Here is a 21468-nt window from a genome sequence, read left to right on the forward strand (position 1 = left end):
GAAGTAGGTATTTAAGACTATCCCGAAGAAATAATTTTTTCTATAAACTTTTTTTTATATTAATAGTTTTAATTAATTAATTATAATTATAAGAAAGGGTAAAAAAATCTCGACAAAAATAACATGCATAAGAAAAAAATAAGCATTGAATACCAAACGCTGATTCACATCGAAATTAATTTTTTTGTTCAGATTTGTGTAAAGAAAAGTGGTTTTTAGATCTAGTAGTGGGAGAACTAAAATTTAAATTCATATTTTTATCTTACGAATGTTTTTTATTGTTTTGGTCAAAAACTGATATTAAAAAAACAGTAAAAGTACTGTTTTTGAGCTTGAGTCAAGTTTTTTTACCAATCTAAAGTAGGTTACATGTAGCAAATTTATTCTTCAAAGAGAAAAATAATTTTTAGGTTTTTTTTTAGATGAACTCAAAGGTTTAAGGTTTTTTTTTGACTGACAAAACTGAGCTAGAAATAAAAAGAGCATAGAAAACAGAAAAAATAGTAAACAAAGAAAGAAGAAGTAGGATTTAAAAATAAATTGTAAATGTAAGACAAGAAAACTAAATAAAGAAAAAAGAAAATAGAAGGAAGAGAAAAGAAGGTAGATGATAGAAGTTAAATAAGAGAAATGATAAAAAATATTGTAATCTCAGTGCCAGTAGACAATAAAAGGTGAATAAAGAATAATCTACTTGCCAATATCTATCCGCTTTTGGATAGAGAATAGAACATAGAAGAGGAAATAAAATATAGAAAATAAAGAAAATAGAAGAGAGAAGATAACTGAAAGGGAGAAACAAGAAACAAAGAGAAAGTAGTAAATAGACTATACAAGACAGAAGACTGAAAATAGGACAAATCGGAAAAAACTCAGACATAAAAGCTTTAACCAATTCATATTTTAATTAGTCCTTGTATTTTTTACTGAAGAATTTTTTGATAATTTTTATATTATTTTTGTGTATTGCTTTTTATAAATATTATTTAAAACTGGTATTTTCCAACTTGTTACACATAATTATTAATGAATTATGTCCTGATTTTTGTTTTTTTTTTGGTCACCTTATATTAATGCGTCTGTCTGTAAGTATGCTCTTTACTTTTTTGTAAATTTAATCCTAAAAACCACTTTTCCAAAACTCAAACTAATAAGGACTCAAAAATCCTTCTAAAACCCAGAAGAACACATTATGAACAAATTCTAGAAAACTCAAAATATGCAAATATGGTAATATTTTCTTTACGGAATAATAAACTGGTAGTCTTTGATGGGTTTGTAAACCTTTAAAAACCCCTAAGTTGTTAAATTATAGGAAAACAATGTCACGAAGGGCATTAATCAAATCATTACGTGTGTTTTTTTACAATTACGAGCGAACTAAAGCACCTTTATTAAAACTAATCGCGCTCTCTTTATGGGAAAACATTTGTGCAAGTCCTTTCCACTCGTTTCCCAATCCAGTGACCGCAATAAACCGTTGTTTGAAGTTTCCGTGTTTTATTTAGAACACACCCCCACAAATCTTTTTATATTATTTACAGTAATTTACCTCGTTTCGTATTTGTGTAAATAGCAGTATTTCTTGAGCTGACATTTATTCGTGGTTCATAAAACGGTATTAATACCTTCTGCTCGTTCCTCGATATTTAAAAAAAACATTTTTTCCGGCGTCCATAAACATATGTTGCGTTCCTGTTAACAACCGTAAAATATAAATTCACAAAATTTATTTGTGTCTCTTTGACGCTCAAAACAGCACAAATAATTCATCGAGATGTTATTATTATTTTCTTTATGGACCACACACGCACGCAGTTACTCGACTTTGTTGACAACTGTAATGTGGTATTTTGCTGCTTGGCGTTAATGTCGACCGTAAAAATGAGAGAGGAGGTGAGAAATGGCTGGGAAATCTGCGATTTCCTGCTAGATCACACACTTGAGCTCAATTTTACATAAATAGCTTTCCAACGAAACGAATCAGCTATTTATTGAAACCAAGTTGTTATCAAAACTTAGAGCAACTTAAATTTTCGCTGTTTCTTGAGCCTGATTGCATTATTAGTCGATCAGTTTATGGATTTAGTGTTTGTTCAAATGCAGGTATGAACAAGGATTATAAATAATGAATTAAGAGTTAAGAATACGTCTTTTTTTAAATCTTTTTTTTTTCATGTTTCACAAATATCAGGTTAGGTCAAGCCAGGTCTAGTTTTTCCTTGGCAAATTTTAGCTTTAAAATAGCTTCATTGTTGCTCTTTTTGACATTTTTCAGTCAGAAACGCAAGGATTTTGCGTAATTTTCTTAAAAACAAGTCTAAAAATCTTTAAAACAACACAAAATATGTGTTACTTTTTTGGTGCACTTTAGTTTTTAGGTAAAAATTCACATAAAGTAGTTTGCAATTGGTATATTTTTTTTGCTTCTTTGCTATATTGTTAACGAAGATTAACAACAAACAAACGAAAAATTATTTTGAGTATAAAAATCACAAAAATTGTGTTTCTTTCGCATTTTTTTGAGTATTTTAAAACGTTTTTAAATTTAAATTTTTTGCAAGATTTTACTCAAGCAATTTGCAGAAATTCGACTTTAACTTTAGAAAGACTTTCATTTTTAATTTTTTTGTGCGTTTTTATTCAGATAGATTTAAAATTCAAATTTTTTTTTAATTAAAGTAGCTATTTCATAGTGGAATACTTTATTCTTTAACAAAAAAATTCGTAACTCAAAAACTACAAGTTGTAGAGCAAAACGGTTTGTTCTAGTGAATTCATCGGCTCATTTTCTGTATTATACCAACTTTTCACGAGATTTGAAATTTTTAATTTTTTTGGTAAAACTTCTTGAGAATTAAATTTTTTTAAAACTCGTTGTATCGTAGGTTTTTGGACTTGTATATGCCTTTACATTCCTCTACAGTTGTTAAAAGTCAACAAAAAGTAAAGTTTTTCACTAAAAAAATTCATAAAAAAAAAACTAAAAGTCGTAGAGCAATGCGGTTTGTTCCATTGAATTTTTGAGGCTCATTTTACATATTATATCAATTTTTCACAAGAATAAATTTTTTTTTAATTTTTTGCGAAATAATTTTTAACAAAAAAATTCATAACTCAAAAACTAAAAGTCGTAGAGCAATGCGGTTTGTTCCAGTGAATTCAGCGGCTCATTTTCTGTATTATACCAACTTTTCACGAAATTTAAAATTTTCAATTTTTTTGCTAAAATTTCCTGAGTAATAACACTCACCTTCAAAGAGGTGAAAAAAATTTTTTTTTTTTAAACTTACTCCAGTAAATTTTTATGGACTTCTACATGTCTTAACAACCCACAGCAGTTGTTAAAAGTCAACAAAAAGTCTATATGTTCGATTTTTTGATGTTTGATTTTTTCAATTTTCGTCGCAGTTTTTGTCGATTTTGGGTACCCGGAACATTTCTCGAGCAATAGCTCCGGAACTATTAGAGATAACTCCATGAAGTGTACATTCGTTGGAAAGCTCTTTAAATTATCTATCTGCTTCAAAAAAAATTATTGTTGTCCGACTTGTAGTTTTCGAGAAAATGCAAATAAAAGCAAAAATTAGATCATATACTCAAACATTCATAACTAAAAAACTATTGGGAATTTGGCAATTTTCTTGATGCCAATCGATTCCCCGGATCATTTTGCATAGGTTTGAATCAAAATAGTTCCACTTTTTAGAATAGTTTAGCTGTAAATGAGAAAATAAAAAAAATTAAAAAAAATTTAACACCCCCCCGTTAGAAATCGGTCAATTTTTAAAGTGTCTCAAAATCAAATGAAACCGATTCTATCTTATAGATTTTGATGTGCTCTTTCCGATCTAAAAAAGCGTTTTCTCCTAGCTCTTTTAGTTTGATCGTAATCGGCGTTTGAAAATTGAAATTTTTTTGCGAGATATCGTCTTGAGTCCCATGCTATTTTGTAGAGCTTTTTATTCCGGTTCTCCTCGATTTTTTCGTTTTTTGATAACGCTAATAGTTTGGCCGTAATTGGCGGTTGAAAATTGAAAAAAAGCGAAAATGGAAACCTTTTTTTGCGTTTTTCTCGGAAACTGTAAGACTTAGAGCAACGAACAAAAAACCATGTGATAGCGCTTAATTTTCTCTATTTTTTCGATTAAATCCGGCGCCGCTCCGGGCAACGGTTCCGGCTACAGAGGCGATCAAAGTTTTTCACTAAAAAAATTCATAAAAAAAAAACTAAAAGTCGTAGAGCAATGCGGTTTGTTCCATTGAATTTTTGAGGCTCATTTTACATATTATATCAATTTTTCACAAGAATAAATTTTTTTTTAATTTTTTGCGAAACAATTTTTAACAAAAAAATTCATAACTCAAAAACTAAAAGTCGTAGAGCAATGCGGTTTGTTCCAGTGAATTCAGCGGCTCATTTTCTGTATTATACCAACTTTTCACGAAATTTAAAATTTTCAATTTTTTTGCTAAAATTTCCTGAGTAATAACACTTACTTTCAAAGAGGTGAAAAAAAATTTTTTTTTTTAAACTCACTCCAGTAAATTTTTATGGACTTCTACATGTCTTAACAACCCACAGCAGTTGTTAAAAGTCTACAAAAAGTCTATATGTTCGATTTTTTCATGTTTGATTTTTTCAATTTTCGTCGCAGTTTTTGTCGATTTTGGGTACCCGGAACATTTCTCGAGCAATAGCTCCGGAACTATTAGAGATAACTCCATGAAGTGTACATTCGTTAGAAAGCTCTTTAAATTATCTATCTGTTTTAAAAAAAATTATTGTTGTCCGACTTGTAGTTTTCGAGAAAATGCAAATAAAAGCAAAAATTAGATCATATACTCAAACATTCATAACTAAAAAACTATTGGGAATTTGGCAATTTTCTTAATGCCAATCGATTCCCCGGATCATTTTGCATAGGTTTGAATCTAAATAGTTCCACTTTTTAGAATAGTTTAGCTGTAAATGAGAAAATAAAAAAAATTAAAAAAAAGTTAACACCCCCCTGTTAGAAATCGGTCAATTTTTAAAGTGTTTTAAAATCACATAAAACCGATTCTATCTTATAGATTTTGATGTGCTCTTTCCGATCTAAAAAAGCGTTTTCTCCTAGCTCTTTTAGTTTGATCGTAATCGGCGTTTGAAAATTAAAATATTTTTTGCGAGATATCGTCTTGAGTCCCATGCTATTTTGTAGAACTTTTTATTCCGGTTCTCCTCGATTTTTCCGTTTTTTGATAACGCTAATAGTTTGGCCGTAATTGGCGGTTGAAAATTGAAAAAAAGCGAAAATGGAAACCTTTTTTTGCGTTTTTCTCGGAAACAGTAAGACTTAGAGCAACAAGCAAAAAACCATGTGATAGCGCTTAATTTTCTCTATTTTTTCGAATAAATCCGGAGCCGCTCCGGGCAACGGTTCCGGCTACAGAGGCGATCAAAGTTTTTCACTAAAAAAATTCATTAAAAAAAAACTAAAAGTCGTAGAGCAATGCGGTTTGTTCCATTGAATTTTAAGGCTCATTTTACATATTATATCAATTTTTCACAAGAATAAATTTTTTTTTAATTTTTTGCGAAATAATTTTTAACAAAAAAATTCATAACTCAAAAACTAAAAGTCGTAGAGCAATGCGGTTTGTTCCAGTGAATTCAGCGGCTCATTTTATGTATTATACCAACTTTTCACGAGATTTAAAATTTTCAATTTTTTTGCTAAAATTTCCTGAGTAATAACACTTACCTAAAAAAATTTTTTTTTTTAAACTCACTCCAGTAAATTTTTATGGACTTCTACATGTCTTAACAACCCACAGCAGTTGTTAAAAGTCTACAAAAAGTCTATATGTTCGATTTTTTGATGTTTGATTTTTTCAATTTTCGTCGCAGTTTTTGTCGATTTTGGGTACCCGGAACATTTCTCGAGCAATAGCTCCGGAACTATTAGAGATAACCCCATGAAGTGTACATTCGTTGGAAAGCTCTTTAAATTATCTATCTGTTTCAAAAAAAATTATTGTTGTCCGACTTGTAGTTTTCGAGAAAATGCAAATAAAAGCAAAAATTAGATCATATACTCAAACATTCATAACTAAAAAACTATTGGGAATTTGGCAATTTTCTTGATGCCAATCGATTTCCCGGATCATTTTGCATAGGTTTGAATCAAAATAGTTCCACTTTTTTGAATAGTTTAGCCGTAAATGAGAAAATAAAAAAAATTAAAAAAAAGTTAACACCCCCCTGTTAGAAATCGGTCAATTTTTAAAGTGTTTTAAAATCAAATAAAACCGATTCTATCTTATAGATTTTGATGTGCTCTTTCCGATCTAAAAAAGCGTTTTCTCCTAGCTCTTTTAGTTTGATCGTAATCGGTGTTTAAAAATTGAATTTTTTTTGCGAGATATCGTCTTGAGTCCCATGCTATTTTGTAGAGCTTTTTATTCCGGTTCTCCTCGATTTTTCCGTTTTTCGATAACGCTAATAGTTTGGCCGTAATTGGCGGTTGAAAATTGAAAAAAAGCGAAAATGGAAAGAATAAAAAAAAAAATTAACACACCAGTGAATTTAGCGGCTCATTTTCTGTATTATACCAACTTTTCCCACTTTTTTTTTTGCTTAAAATAACTTAACTAGTCTAAGTCTAACTTAGCGACTTCCCGATTAACCGGAAGTGCCGCCATGTTAAAAACATTTTCATTGAGCAGAATTTAACAGATTAGAACTTTCAATGCTTCTAATGTGGAGTTTAGACGGAACAACCTGTATAAAAAATACCACATGCGGGAAACTCCTTGCTTGTTAAAGCCTCATTAGTCCAGATTTTGTAAAATATTTACGCACCTCCACCCTCGAATCAAAATATAATAAGGCAACGCGCCCCCATTTAGCAAAGTATAAAACAACAAACGAATAAGCTCTTAATGATGACACATTACTTATTTACTCAGTGTTTAACGACAAACTAAGCCTATTTATTGCCGCCGATGTTTACAAATTGTCACAGATATTATATCGCATAGACCAATGTTTAGTCAGGCTGCAGTAGACTGGAGGGCGTCTCCTAGTGGTGGGGACGCACCCGACTTAAGCCAAGATGTATTAGCCGAAATTTAGTCCAATGTCCTTCCACTCACTCAGTCAATAAACGCGATGTACTCCTTACAACAGTTCGATTCTTGTTACTGTGACCAGTACAACCCTTTAGTGGCCCAGCGTCTCTTCAACCCCTATTTCCCCCATTTGTGGTTCCCGTTGCCGGTCAAGTTACAACAACCCCGTCCGGAAAAACCGCCCTATTCTTACATCGCCCTCATTGCCATGGCGATCAGCTCAGCCCCCAAGGAGCGGCTCACGCTGAGCGGGATCTACAGGTTCATCATGGATAATTTTCCATACTACAGAGAGAACAAGCAAGGATGGCAGAACTCGATTCGGCATAATTTGAGTTTGAATGACTGTTTTGTTAAAGTGCCGAGGGACAAAGTGTCGCCAAGGGGGCCCGAGCAGGCGGGGGGGAAGGGGAGTTATTGGATGTTGGACCCGAAAGCTGCAAATATGTTCGAAAAGGGGAACTACAGAAGGAGGAAGACGAGGAGGCAGAGGATTGCCGATTGTACGGCGAATTTGTACCAGGTAATTGTACAAGACACAAAAAAAAATTGGTGCTTCAAAGTGTTAAAAAGTTGTTAAAAATTGCTAAAATCTATCCTGTTTGATAGATTTTGATCTGTTATTGACAATGAAACTAACCATTATAGTTTAGCCGCAAATGTTCAACTTTTGTCGAGATTTTTGTCGATTTTTAGTACCCGGAACATTTATCATGCAATAACTCCGGAACTATTAGAGATAACCTTATAAAGTTTATTATCGTTGGAAAACTCCTTTAATTATCTATCATTTGCAAAAAAGATGATTGTTTTGCGACTAATAGTTTTTGAGAAAATGACAAATAAAAGCAAAAATAGATAAAATAAAAAAAAATTTATAACTAAAAAATTATTTTGAATTTTAATATTTTCTTAACGCCAGTCGATTCTCCAGGTTATTTTACATGAGCTAAAATTAACATACTTCTACTTTTTTGAATAGTTTAGCTTTAATTGAGAAAATAAAAAAAAATAAAAATTTGTTATTACTTCTCTGTGTCTCCAAAAAATTTAAAACTTTGAGGAAAAAAATTGCTAAAACTTGTCTTATTTGATAGATTTTGATCTGCTCTTGACAATGGAACAAACTGTTTTGCTCTCAGTATTATTAGTTTTGCCGCAAATGTTCCACATTTCGTCGAGCTTTTTGTCGATTTTTGGAACCCGGAACATTTATCATGCAATAATTCCGGAACTATTAGAGATAACCTTATAAAGTTTATTGTCGTTGGAAAGCTCCTTTAATTATCTATCTTCTTCAAACAAGAACATTGTTTTCCGACTAATAGTTTCTGAGAAAATGACAAATAAAAGCAAAAATAAATAAAATTGAAAAAAAAATTCATAACTAAAAAACTATTTCGAATTTTAACATTTTCTTAACGCCAGTCGATTTCCCAGGTCATTTTACATAAGCTAAAATTAAAATACTTCTACTTTTTTTGAACAGTTTAGCTTTAATTGAAAAAATAAAAATAAAAAATTTGTTATTACTTTCCTGTGTCTCCAAAAAATTTAAAATTTTGAGGAAAAAAATTGCTAAAGCTTATTTTATTTGATAGATTTTGATCTGCTCTTGACAATGGAACAAACTGTTTTGCTCTCAGTATTATAGTTTTGCCGCAAATGTTTAACTTTTGTCGAGATTATTGTCGATTTAAATATCCCGAACATTTATCATGCAATAATTCCGGAATTAATTCAGATAACTTTATAAAGTTTATTATCGTTGGAAAGCTCCTTTAATTATCTACCTTCTTCAAAAAAGAACATTGTTCTCCGACTAATAGTTTCTGAGAAAATGACAAATAAAAGCAAAAATAAATAAAATAAAAAAAAATTTATAACTAAAAAATTATTTCGAATTTTGATATTTTCTTAACGCTAGTCGATTTTCCAGGTTATTTTACATGAGCTAGAATTAAAATACTTCTACTTTTTTGAATAGTTTAGCTTTAATTGAGAAAATAAAAATAAAAAATTTGTTATTACTTCTCTGTGTCTCCAAAAAATTTAAAATTTTTAGGAAAAAAATTGCTAAGGCTTATCTTATTTGATAGATTTTGATCTGCTCTTAACAATGGAACAAATTGTTTTGCTCTCAGTATTATAGTTTTGCCGCAAATGTTCAACTTTTGTCGAGATTATTGTCGATTTAAATATCCCGAACATTTATCATGCAATAATTCCGGAATTAATTTAGATAACTTTATAAAGTTTATTATCGTTGGAAAGCTCCTTTAATTATCTACCTTCTTCAAAAAAGAACATTGTTCTCCGACTAATAGTTTCTGAGAAAATGACAAATAAAAGCAAAAATAAATAAAATTAAAAAAAATTCATAACTAAAAAATTATTTCGAATTTTGATATTTTCTTAACGCCAGTCGATTCTCCAGGTTATTTTACATGAGCTAAAATTAAAATACTTCTACTTTTTTGAATAGTTTAGCTTTAATTGAGAAAATAAAAAAAATAAAAAATTTGTTATTACTTCCCTGTGTCTCCAAAAAATTTAAAATTTTGAGGAAACAAATTGCTAAAGCTTATCTTATTTGATAGATTTTGATCTGCTCTTGACAATGGAACAAATTGTTTTGCTCTCAGTATTATAGTTTTGCCGCAAATGTTCAACTTTTGTCGAGATTATTGTCGATTTAAATATCCCGAACATTTATCATGCAATAATTCCGGAATTAATTCAGATAACTCTATAAAGTTTATTATCGTTGGAAAGCTCCTTTACTTATCTACCTTTTTCAAAAAAGAACATTGTTCTCCGACTAACAGTTTCTGAGAAAATGACAAATAAAAGCAAAAATAAATAAAATTAAAAAAAATTCATAACTAAAAAATTATTTCGAATTTTGATATTTTCTTAACGCCAGTCGATTCTCCAGATTATTTTCCATGAGCTAGAATTAAAATACTTTTACTTTTTTGAATAGTTTAGCTTTAATTGAGAAAATAAAAAAAATAAAAAATTTGTTATTACTTCCCTGTGTCTCCAAAAAATTTAAAATTTTGAGGAAACAAATTGCTAAAGCCCATCTTATTTGATAGATTTTGATCTGCTCTTGACAATGGAACAAATTGTTTTGCTCTCAGTATTATAGTTTTGCCGCAAATGTTCCACTTTTTGTCGAGATTTTTGTCGATTTTTGGTACCCGGAACATTTATCATGCAATAACTCTGGAAATATTAGAGATAACCTTACGAAGTTTTTTATCGTTGGAAAGCTTATTTAATTATCTATCTTTTTCAAAAAAGATCATTGTTCTCAAATAAATAGTTTTCTCGCAAATTGCTCATAAAAGCAAAAATAGATCAAATATAAAAAATTCATAACTAAAAAACTATAGGAAATTTTGCGATTTTCTTGACGCCAGTCGATTCTTCGCATCATTTTACATAAGCTAGAATTAAAATAGTTTTACTTTTTTGAATAGTTTTGTCCTAATTGAGAAAATAAAAAAAATTAAATTTGTTAATACTCTCTAGTGCCTCCGAAAAATTCTCAAAATTTTTAGAAAAAAATTTGTTGTTAACTTATTTGATAGATTCTGATCTGTTCTTTACAATGGAACAAACCGCTTTGCTCTCAGTCTTATAATTTCGCCGAAAATGTCTACCGTTTCGTCAAAATTTTTGGTGTTTTTTGGTACCCGGAACTTATCATGCAATAACTCCGGAACTATTAGAGATAATCTTATAATGATTATTATCGTTGAAAAGTTCTACTAGTAGTCAATCTTTTTAAAAAAAAAATATTGTTCTTAAATGAATAGTTATGTCGTAAATTGCGCATAAAAGCAAAATTTTGTAGAATTTTAAAAAATCGTAACTAGAAAGTTGTTTTAAAAATTTTGCCGTGTTCCTCTTCTAGATATAAAAAATCTTCTTTATTTACCTCTAATTTTACATAAGTATTTTTTACACAAATTAATAAAAAATGTATTCAAACCTAAATTAATACAGTTTTCTTAAACGGTCTCGAATGTCTGGATATTTTTTTTAATCTCTTTATATTTAATCCTAATTAAAGGTTAACGAGGGCAAAACATATTAAATAAAACTATTGTTGTATCAGAAAAAATTACTCACTATTTCTTTATTTAATATTGTTTTGAATTTTGAAAATTTTAGCTCTTGTTTCAAAATTATCAAAAGCACAAAAAAGAGAGTTCTAATTTTTAAAGTGCAAAAGTTTTTTTATTTTTTAATGGAGAAACACATATCATAAAAAATACGTTAAACAGTTATACAAGTTCATTTTTTTTTTTCAAGTTTTGTTTTTGTAGTATATGGTTATGTTTTTTTTAATTAAGTTTTGAAAAATAGTTTATTATTTTTTTGGGTAAAGATTATGCTCTAATATTGACTTCTAATTAAAAAATTATTAAATTTTTTAGTCTCTTAATTAATTCTTATTTAGTTAAATCTTAAAATTATGTAAAAAAAATGGGACATTTCAGTCGTATTTTTCATTTTCATAATGAAACTCCGTCATGTTTTTACAACGTTAAACTGAAGTTATAAAGTAAAGAAACTGAAAAAAAAGTTGTCTAGAAAACAGACTTTACCTCCTATCCGTTGTATCTGTTATAACTTCTTTTTTTGGAAAAAAAATATTTACAAAAATTTAGTAAGTGAGTTCTTAAAATAGTGTGTGATTTGGAAATTAATTTGGTAAAAATACCTAAATGTGGACAGAAGTTAAATTTTTGTATTCTAATTTTTTTTTATTACTCGGAATTGCTGACTTAGTTTTAGGGACATAGATTTTTTTTAATCTAAATTAGCAACATGTAATAATTATTATTATTAGAAAAAATGGGTTAAAATATTTTTAAGTTATTGTTGATTGCAATTTTTATTGTAATTAAATAATGACTAAGGGCCGGGTATAGCTAGGCATTTAGTGCATTAAGTACTAAACTAGCAGTTTCAAAAAAAAATTTTTTATGAACTTTGTTCTTCGAATTACACAACTGTTTTTTCTAAATATGAAATAAGAAAGAAAACTAAATTTGTCCAAATTCGTTAAAAACAAGAATAAAAATAAAATACTATGTGAAAGTTTTATTTTTTAAATTTCTAAACATAATCAGTCTTATGAATCATAATCGACGGGAAGTTTTTTTGTAATTACAAAAATTTCGTAGATTTCAAGATTCAAAGAGACTACTGCTAAGTAATGTTTGTTTTAAAACTAGAAAAACAACAATTTTTCTATTGGTTTTTTCAGTTATTAGCGTTTTTTTTAGAACTGAATTTGTGTTTAGAATCTAATTTAACACATAATCAAACGGAAACACAAAAATAAAAAAATGTAAGTGCGCTGTTGCTATTTTTTTATAGTTTTGAAACAGCAAGTATATCTATAGTAATAAATTTATACAAGTTAACGCAGGTTTTATTACTAGGACTTCCAGAATCAACAGTGAAAATAAATTTTTTAACATTTTTCTGAATAATTATGTGAAAAAATAAATTATATGAATTATATGTGTAGTACAAAGTAATTTTCATTGATTTGGAAATTCTGTTGGCAACATTAGTTAATGACAAACGAGACTATCGTGTAGCGGGGCAAAAAAAATGTAAATGAAAAAGTAAAATACATCAAAATAATTTTTTCATAGTCTTATTAAATCAAGTTGGCAATATGCGGAATTGAAAATTTTAGGCTCAGAAATTTTTCTTTAGTTTTGCAGATAATTTATTTAATAAGCAGTTGAAAGTATTGAATGTTTACACAATTTTTTCACCAAATGGCGCTTTTATGCTTGTTTGAAGTAAGAATGCTGCAGTTTAGTGCACAGGAAATGCCTGTAAAATTAAAAACTCTGAAAGCACAATGTCATTTGCGTTACCCATCCAAGAACTCGGCAATTAACAGTAAGTAAAGTGCATTTTATTGCATCTTAAACATTCGAGATCTCTGCTGAAGGCCGTCAAAGCCCAACACACACAAAACCATTGTGTGATGGAAAAAATGTGAACTTGTGTGGCGTCGGTTGGAAAAAGCGCTCGAACGGTAATTCGAGGGCAGTTTGTTTAGTAATTTTTCAAAGTTCCTCATTATCCTGGTGCAGCAGAAAGTTTTTTCGCTGACTTTCGCCGCTGAAATAATGAGGTGCAAATATAAAACAAATTAGCCGGTTCCGTGTAACTGAAAACTCCGTTTTATTCGAGCAGCTTGTTAAATGTGCTTTTTCAAACTTATTATGCCAGTGCGGAGCTATTGACTCTGGCGGAGTTTCCAGAAAAAGCTCTATATTTCGCAATTAGGGCGGTTTTTCGAGAGAACATCTGTGCAAGAGGCCGTGATTTAGTGTTGCTCATAAGCAATTACCGGTTTATGTTCGTATAAACGAGCGCAAATAAACAAATACTGAGAATTATTGAAATTTATGCTGAAAATGATGAACAAAACCGTGTCGTAAATAAATATATGGCAGCGGTGTGGCCAGATATGAGGGGAGTGCTGCGATTTGTTTAAGAATTTTTACACTTTTCAAACAAAAAACATGTGCGGGTTGTAAAATAAAATCGCCGTAAAGTGTCAACAACTTAATTTTATGACATTTTTAATATATACACAGATCCCATATGGCGAAAGTTGTTTGTTTTTGACGGATTAACGGTTTCACCTTATTTAGGCGAAATTTATTGGGAACTTGCCGAAGGCACTCACTTATACACAATGAACAAATATATATTTTTTCCAAGATATTTGTTATTATTTTATGCAATTTTTTATGTTTATTTTTAGTTCTGTTCAATAATTTGTAGGTATTTTTTGTGTTAATTACAAACATTTCTTCACCTTACGGTTTTATACTTTACTAAACCTCTTTTACTGATATTGCTTGTATTAGTTTTATTTTTGTTTTATTTACTTTATGATTTGTTTAAACTACAGAGGACTATAAGTTAGGAGACGAAACGAGATACAAAAATGCAGGATTTTCTGTACCCAAAAAATAGTACAATTAATTTTAATTCAACCAATTTACTATTTACTTGAAAAAAATTTGGAAACGTTGATAAACACTGACGACTAAAATTTTTATGATAATCAAGGCAAAAAAATACAGGGTGACTTAGGGGTGAGTAATAGGTCTATAATTTTTTTGCAACTTGTAATATAACTATGACTTTTTTGTTATCTAATAGACTGACTTAAAACTCACAAACTAAAAATATTTTTATTATACACAGGGTGTTGCATGCAGGGTGATGAACCAAAGTTATTTTTTTAATGAAACACTTTACATGTTTTTGCTTAAACCTTCATAAAAATGAAAAAAACATTTACTCTAGCAAAGTTTTATAGAGTAAAAAACAAAAAAAGTCCATATGTTCAATTTTTAAATGTTTGATTTTTTCATTTTTTGTCGCGAATTTTGTCGATTTCCGGTACTCGGATCATTTATCAAGCAATAACACCGGAACTATTAGAGATAACCCTATGATGTGTACTATCTTTGGAAAGCTCTTTTAATTATCTATCATTTGCAAAAAAGATTATTGTTGTTCGACTTATAGTTTTCGAGAAAATGCAAATAAAAGCAAAAATTAGATCATATACCCAAAAATTCATAACTAAAAAACTATTGGGAATTTGGCAATTTTGTCGATGCCAATCGATTTCCCGGATCATTTTGCATAGGTAGGCATTAAAATAGTTTCGCTTTTTCGAATAGTTTAGCCGTAATTGAGAAAATAAAAAAAAATAAAAAAAAATTAACTCCCCCCCTCTTTAGAATTTGGTCAATTTTAAAAATGTTTTAAAACCAATTAAATTCTATTTTAACTGATAAATTCTAAGGTGCTTTTTAAGATGGAAAAAGCGTTTTCTCCTAGCTCTTTTAGTTCGGCCGTAATCGGCGTTTGAAAATTAATTTTTTGCAAGATATCCTCTTGAGTCTTATATCATTGTACAGAGTTTTTTATTCCAATTGCCCTTGATTTTTCCGTTTCTTGATAACTCTAATAGTTTTGTCGTAATCGGCGATTAAAAATTAAAAAAAAAATAAAAATTGAAACTTTTTTTGCGTTTTTTTCGTAAACTAAAAGACTTAGAGCAACAAACAAAAAATCATCTAACAGTGCTTTATTTTGTCTATTTTTTCGATTAAACCCGTAGCTACTCCGGGCCAAAGCCAGTAGATATACTAAAGTAGCGACACGGACCTTGACAGGGCAACAATAACGATTATACACTCTAGAGAGGGCGCAACTATCGAAATTCGACATATACCGCATTATTTACATAAAATGCCTAGCATTGAAAAGCCTTAGTAAGTGCGTTTTGTCTCTGTTTCTACGTTTAATCTTCACTAAATGAAATTGCTAAAGGGGATGCTCAAAAGAGATATTAGTTAAAGGTCACATTAGATGATAGATTTAAATCGAGAATGTATTTATACAGGCAGTTTAGTTTTCCAAGGCTCGACATTTTTTGTAATAACGCTGTAATTTTAAAGGTTCGTCAAATTGTCAGTAATTTTGAACATACGTCAAAACTGTCAAGATTCTCTCACTTTTGAAAAATTGGTAAAGAGTACAGTGATTCTGGTGGTTATTGGTTATGAACAGATTCCATGGAACTTTCAAACCTGTGCTTCAATCACGTAAATAATAAATCGACACCATAAACATTAAACAAACGAGCCTCCAGACTGTTCAAAGTCGTCCACATTACGAAGCACGTCTGTGTGAGGATACTGGAAACTCATTCAAACAAAAATTGTTTAAGAAATGTAATGTGGTAGGTATCAACTTGAAAGAGAAATTTCTAAGATACAAAATTTTCATTAAGTATTTCAGGTAGATTTAAACAATACTTCCTTGAAAATTCATTCTGTATTATTAGATTCCGCCCTAATGGGAAGGAATTTAAAACTGCTCTGCTTACACTGACCTTCGTTTCACAAAATTTAAGGCATCTAAATCTGGGAATTGTAGCGCATCGAAGTTTGGTGGACTTTTTATAGCCACTTATTCACAACAACTATGTTATACAAAACTTAAATAATAAAGAGAAATTCAGGTTGTATTATTTCCATTTCTTAGGTAATATCGAGGTGTAAACCGTACCCCAAATTTTGTACACCAGATGGTTTCCTGTGGTTTAATCATGATTCCTTCTGATTTTCCCTAAATTTTTAAAGTGATTTCTTTAAAATTTCTTGATTTACTCAATTTTGTACACTGATTTACTTTTCTTATTGCGAAAGATGTCTTGGTTTCATAGCAGTTGTTAATAGTGTTGAGGGAAAAAATTAAATTTAATTAAAAAAAAATAAATCGACCAATTTAGAATCCTGGAGTAATTAAATACGATAACCTGTAAAAACATTTAGGGAGGAGTTTATTAAAATTAGAAATGTAAGTAACACAATTTTTTGAGATCAAACAACTATTATTTTGAAACGTGTTTTTGGCTTTTTCGTTAAATACAAAGTTCAAATTCTTTTAAGGAATGAATTCACTGTTGAAGCGCCAGCACCTTCTTCGAAATGTCCATAAGAGATGCTATATTCGGCGCAATCTAAAAGCCTATCTCATTCCAATGTTCAGTTGAATTTAGGGACGATCTGATTTATTTTTACGTGAGTGAAGCACAAGTTTGAAGGTTTCATGGTATCTGTACACATAAACAATAATAACCAGGGTGAAATTGTAGACAATCACCGAATTTATTGTTCTGATTCACCAATTTTTCAAACGTGAGAAAATCTTGACACTTTTGACGTACATTTTTGAATTTTGATGGTGGAGCCATCTGTAGAGTGTATAATCGTTATTGTTGCCCTGTCAAGGTCCGTGTCGCTACTTTAGTATATCTACTGGCTTTGCTCCGGGCAACGGTTCTGGGTACAGAGGCGATCAAAGTTTTTCACTAAAAAAATTCATAAAAAAAAAACTAAAAGTCGTAGAGCAATGCGATTTACTCCATTGAATTTTACGGCTTATTTTACATATTATATCAATTTTTCACAAAAATTAAAAATTTTAATTTTTTTTTGTCTAATAATTTTTCAACAAAAAAATTCATAACTTGAAAACTAAAAGTCGTAGAGCAAAACAATTTGTTTCATTGAATTCAGCGGCCCATTTTCTGTAATACACCGCCATTTTTGCAACATTACTTTACTTGAGGACTTAGTAAAAAATTTATTTATTAACTTGCAAAATAGTGGATGCGCCGAAATATTAATTAAAAAATTTATAACTCAAAAACTAAAAGTTGTAGAACAAAACGGTTTGTTCCAGTAAATTTAGCGGTTTATTTTCTGTATTATGCCGTCATTTAACGAGATTTAAAATTTTCAATTTTTTTGCTCAGTAATTTTACACTTACCTTCAAAGAGGTGAAAAAAAATTTTTTTTAAACTCACTCCAGTAAATTTTTATGGACTTTTATATGTCTTAACAATCCACTAAAGTTTTTAAAAGTCCACAAAAAGTCCATATGTTCGATTTTTTAATGTTTGATTTTTTCAATTTTTGTCGCACTTTTTGTCAATTTTGTGTACCCGGAGCAATAGCAATAACTCCATGAAGTGTATTATCGTTGAAAAGCTCTTTAAATTATCTATCTTTTTCAAAAAAGATCATTGTTCTCTGACTAACAGACTTCGAGAAAATTGCAATTAAAAAAATGAAACAACTGCGCCCTCTGGCGACAATAGCGAAACTATCGAGAACAGGAACATTTCATTTGTGCGTCGTTTCGTATCCTAATCATTTGATATCCGTAGTTTAAACTACAAATGAACATAAACTTATAAATGTAATTTTTTTGTTACTCGTTTGTTGTTTTTCACCCAGAAAGTACTAAAAATTTAAAACATACATCTTGTTCACCAACAATGTTTTTGTTTCAGTGTTGTCTATTTTACTGTTTATTATTGTAGCTTTTGAAGATTATTTCATGACTATTCTGTGTGTTTTTTTTCGTCTGTCCATTCTTTAAACACTTGCTACGTCTGACTTGATATTTATTTTGAAAATTTACAACATTGGGTTTCAATAATTGTCGAAACTGAATGTTATTTGCAAATAATAAATCTTCCCGCCCACGCTGATGCCGTTTTTACGCCGTTCACTGTTATTGCAACAAGCCATAAAATCGTATTACAAAATTTAACATCCGATATTAACGACAGACGGCCGTTTCCGTTTCAGCAGTTTCATTGAGCGCCGTTTTGCCATCAGCCGATCAATGAATCGATTCATGCAACTTTTTGCGCCACATGCGTCCGACTTTTACGGCTTATTTATTGTTTTCCAAATAATCGTGTTTATTTTACAGGAGCAGGCCCTCAGTTTGGTGACTAGGCCGCCGGAGAAGGCGACGACGCAATCGGACCAAGAATCGCAGAGAAAAAGCAAGAATTCCACTCTATTTACCATCGAGAATTTAATTAAAAGCAACAGCTCGAGTCATAAAACTGATTAAATAAATACGAGCCATCCGGAGTTCTTTGATGTTACCATGTTTTTTTGTGATTTAAATTATTTGTATTAGTTTTTGAGGATTTCTCAACAAATAAAGGTGTTTATATAAATGCGCTTTTATGACTCCAAATGCTAATATTAGTCATTGCCGATCTTCACAGAATGTGGGCCAATGGTGAAAAACAGTAATAGTGATACAAGAATCTTTCACATTATCTTTTCTTTCTACAAGTCTTAGACTTTTTTTTTAATAAATAGAGAAGTGATACCTTTAGAAACGTGCAGAAACTTTCAAATTCATTAAGGTACTAAAAAGTAGTACTAATTTTTTTTAACTAGAGGCCATAACATTTTTTAAAGAAACTTGAAAGTGATATTAAATTTTTTGTAGAGTAAACTTTCTTGGCAAAAGACTTCATTTTCCTAAGAAATGAAGAAGCAGTAGGTCATAATTTTTTTAGGAAACTGGAAACTGATTTAGATTTTTTTGCCTCTTTTGGAAAACCTTTTAATTTTTAAAATCTGAGTTACAATAAATCGTTCTAAAAGTTTAAAAAAACAAACAAACAAAATTTTTCTTTCTAATTAAAAACCATATTATTTTTAAAAAAGTAAGATATATTATCGAATTTTCTAAGTCTTTGTGTTTTTAAGAACCGTTGAAACAGTACTTAACTTTATTTCTCTTTCAGAAGCTTTACATTTTTTTAGGAATCTGATGAACTGTTTTAGATCTTTTTAGCTTAATTTTTTTTCGACAAACCTTTCAGTTTTTTAAATTTATAGTTTTCTAAAACCTAACACATTTTCTAAGAAATAAAATGTGATTTTAGTTTTTTTTCTAGAAGCTGTCATCTGACAAGCATTACAGATATTTACTTTGTAACAATATTTGTTTTAGAAAATTAGGTGGTGAAAACTTTACTTCTAGAAAACCAGGAGTGATTCAGATTTTTTCAGAGAAACTAGATTAATTTTTTTAAAACGTTTACACTTTTCAAAGGAAATCGAGAAGCAGCACAAAATAAACTTTCTTTGGAGCTAGAAGATATACCTAATATATTTTTTTAAGAAGTAAAAAGTGAATTTTGTTGTTTGAACCTTTTAGTTAAAAAATTATTCTTTAAGAAAAAAAAGAAATCTTTTAAACTATTTTAAAACTGGTTACGGATTCAGGTTACCTCAAGTTTAGACTTTCATTAAAAAAACTTTTTTGTTTTTTAAGAAATCCAAAAGCAATAAAAGTTTTTAAAAAATTATGATACAGTTTTCTAAAAGACTTAAACTTTTTTTAAAAAAACTAAATAGTGTCAGAATATCTTAGTTTAGAACATCTTTCTAGAAGTTTGCTAGTTTTTTTTAAAAAAACAAGAAGTAGAAGAAAGTGTTTTTAACTAGCCATAATGTTTTTCAAAAAAAATTCTTATAAATAGCTTCAAGAAATAGCTATGAAACGCAGGTAGATTACTTAGCCTAGATTTTTCTTTTAAAAGACTTATGTTGACTAACAGACTAAAAAGTAATACAAAATATCTCAATTTATATCTTCTTTCAAGGAGACTTACAGTTTTTTTTGAGAAGGATTACAGAATTTTTCTTTAAAAATAGAAGTCATAACATTTTTTCAAAGTGCTAAGAAGTGAAAAGTAATATTGTGTTTTGTAGTTTAGACTTTCTTCATTATGGACTTAATTTTTTCAGAAGTTGTTTAGTTTTTTTAAGTTTTTTTTTCATATTGTTTTAGCTTAGGCTCTTGTGAGAAATTTGTCAGTTTTATGAAATTTTAACTGCAGTTTTTACATATTTTTATGAAACTATGAAGGAATACAGAATATTTTAGTTTAGACTTTTTTCTAAAAATCTGCTAGTTTTCTTTAAGAAACTGAGAAGCAAAACAAAGTGTTTTTTTATAACTAAAAACCATAACATTATTTCAAAAAGCTTAAAAGTAGGCAGTACTATAGTATTTATTTTAGACATTTTTGGTAAATGACTTCATTATTGTAAGAAACGCAGAAGCAGTACTTTTCCTAGACTTTTCTTCTAGAAGTTTTAGATTTTTTTAGAAAACTGGAAACTCATTTATATTTTCTGAACTTAACGTTTTTTCGAATAACCTTCTTGTTTTTTAGAAAATGAGATGTGACAAAGTTCAGAGTAAGAAACTATAAGAAGTTTTAGGAAATATTTCAATTTAGATTTTTTTTTTAAGAAAAAAATTTCTTTGAAAAACAGAAGAATTACAAAGTAGAAGCGATAACATTTTTTTCAAGGAATTGAACTGTAAAAAGTGTGATACAGAGTTTTGTAGTTTAGACTTAATTTTTTTTTAAATAATGAAGAAGCAGTCCTTTATTTAGACTTGTATTCTAGAAGTTTTATTATTTTTTAGGAGACTAATTTAAATTATTTTAGCTTAAACCCTTTTCTTTCGAAAAACTTATTTTTTTTATAGCAGTTAGATGCAAAGCTCACACTTTTTCAAAGAAATTAAAAAGCAATACAGATATCTACTCAGTTTAGATCTTCTTTTTAGAAGACTTCCAATTTCTTATAAAAACTGAAAAGCTTTATTTATAAGATTTTAATCTGTCTTTTTAACTAGAAGCCAAAATATTTTCTTAAAAAGCTAAAAACTAAAAAATTATGTGGAATTTTGTAGTTTAGACATTCGTGCTAAAAGATTTAATTTTTGAAGAAATAGAGGAACAGTACTTGTAATAAACTTTTTTTTTAAATTGTCTTATTTTGACTGAGATTTTCTTGGCTTCTCTTTCAAGTTTTTTAAGAAAATAAGAAATGACACAATATCTCTCAGTTTAGATCATTTTCATACCT

General features: G+C 29.3%; 1 protein-coding gene and 1 long non-coding RNA gene across 2 annotated transcripts; both read left to right on the forward strand.

Annotated features, from left to right (window-relative positions):
* Window positions 1–6998: 6998 nt before the first annotated feature.
* LOC654864 (fork head domain-containing protein L1) lies at window positions 6999–18740 on the forward strand. Its single transcript, XM_008200752.3, has 2 exons — window positions 6999–7639; window positions 18485–18740. The coding sequence occupies exons 1-2, from the start codon at window positions 7157–7159 to the stop codon at window positions 18629–18631; spliced, it is 630 nt and encodes a 209-aa protein (XP_008198974.1). The 5' UTR covers window positions 6999–7156; the 3' UTR covers window positions 18632–18740.
* On the forward strand, window positions 15322–16222 carry LOC107397701 (uncharacterized). The gene is made up of 2 exons (XR_010336309.1): window positions 15322–15934; window positions 15986–16222. It is a non-coding gene; the product is annotated as an uncharacterized LOC107397701 (long non-coding RNA).
* Window positions 18741–21468: the final 2728 nt, after the last annotated feature.

Source organism: Tribolium castaneum, chromosome 1 (assembly GCF_031307605.1).
Source record: "Tribolium castaneum strain GA2 chromosome 1, icTriCast1.1, whole genome shotgun sequence".
NCBI classification, from domain to species: Eukaryota; Metazoa; Arthropoda; class Insecta; order Coleoptera; family Tenebrionidae; genus Tribolium; species Tribolium castaneum.